This window comes from Frankliniella occidentalis, unplaced genomic scaffold, assembly GCF_000697945.3.
Source record: "Frankliniella occidentalis isolate FOCC.00 unplaced genomic scaffold, Focc_3.1 Scaffold259, whole genome shotgun sequence".
Taxonomy (NCBI): Eukaryota; Metazoa; Arthropoda; class Insecta; order Thysanoptera; family Thripidae; genus Frankliniella; species Frankliniella occidentalis.
The window spans coordinates 104,480-105,291 of NW_026267385.1; the positions used below are offsets into that span (position 1 = coordinate 104,480).

Below are 812 nucleotides of genomic sequence, written 5' to 3' on the forward strand. Positions count from 1 at the left end.
CAACAACAAATTCCCAAACAACAAAATGGCCATCGAAACTCAAAGGCAAATGTACTGTACCGATAATCTCAGTAACAGCACCATTAGCAACACGGGCATACTTAATAGGACTAGGTTGAAGTCTAATTTGAACATTCTTGAGAACATCCCAACCCTTTCCACCAATTACAGATTTACTAGCACCAGAATCAAGCAGGGCTAAAAACTTCCTTTGATAAATCGACAAATCAACATACATGCGGTCATCATCCTTACATGAGAGACGAATCTCCATAACTTCTTCTGCCGGATTTAAAGGATTCCCAAGATCTGACACCGGTACGACAGACCTTAGAAGGGGTTTCCCGCCTTCTCATTGGGGCAATCCTTTGTTGTAACATTGGGATGACCACACTTATGACAAAACTTGGTCTTTGGTTTAGGGCAGTTAGTGAACCTATGATCACCTGACTTACAGTTCCAACAACTAAATTTAGAGCTAGGTTTGACAACCACAGGCTCAACTTTTGTCTCAGGATCAGCAGCAGGTACCTTTACTTCAGAAACGACAGGACGCCGTTGAGAAACAAAAGGTTTAGAAGCAGCACCACTAGGGTTTTGCTTATAGGCTAAATCAGGCTCCAAAACATTCCTAGATCGATTGTTATTATCATAACGCTCGACCAGGTTCTTCTTTGCTTCCAAATCCCTAGCTTCTTGTTTCAAATGGTTGATAGATATCAAAGATTTCAAATTCAAATTCTGCAGGTAATACGGTGCTAAATTTCTAGTAATCTGTTCTAGCTTGTTCTTCTCAGGGACTTCAAAATCAA

General features: G+C 40.6%; 1 protein-coding gene across 1 annotated transcript in view; it reads right to left on the reverse strand.

Moving 5' to 3' along the window:
• LOC113215217 (uncharacterized protein K02A2.6-like) overlaps positions 1 to 274 on the reverse strand; it is a 17,191-nt gene extending 16,917 nt beyond the window's left edge. The window contains exon 1 of the mRNA XM_052273263.1: positions 56 to 274. Within this exon, the coding sequence (XP_052129223.1) occupies positions 56 to 274 (219 nt within the window). The remainder of the gene's footprint in view (positions 1 to 55) is intronic.
• Positions 275 to 812: the final 538 nt, after the last annotated feature.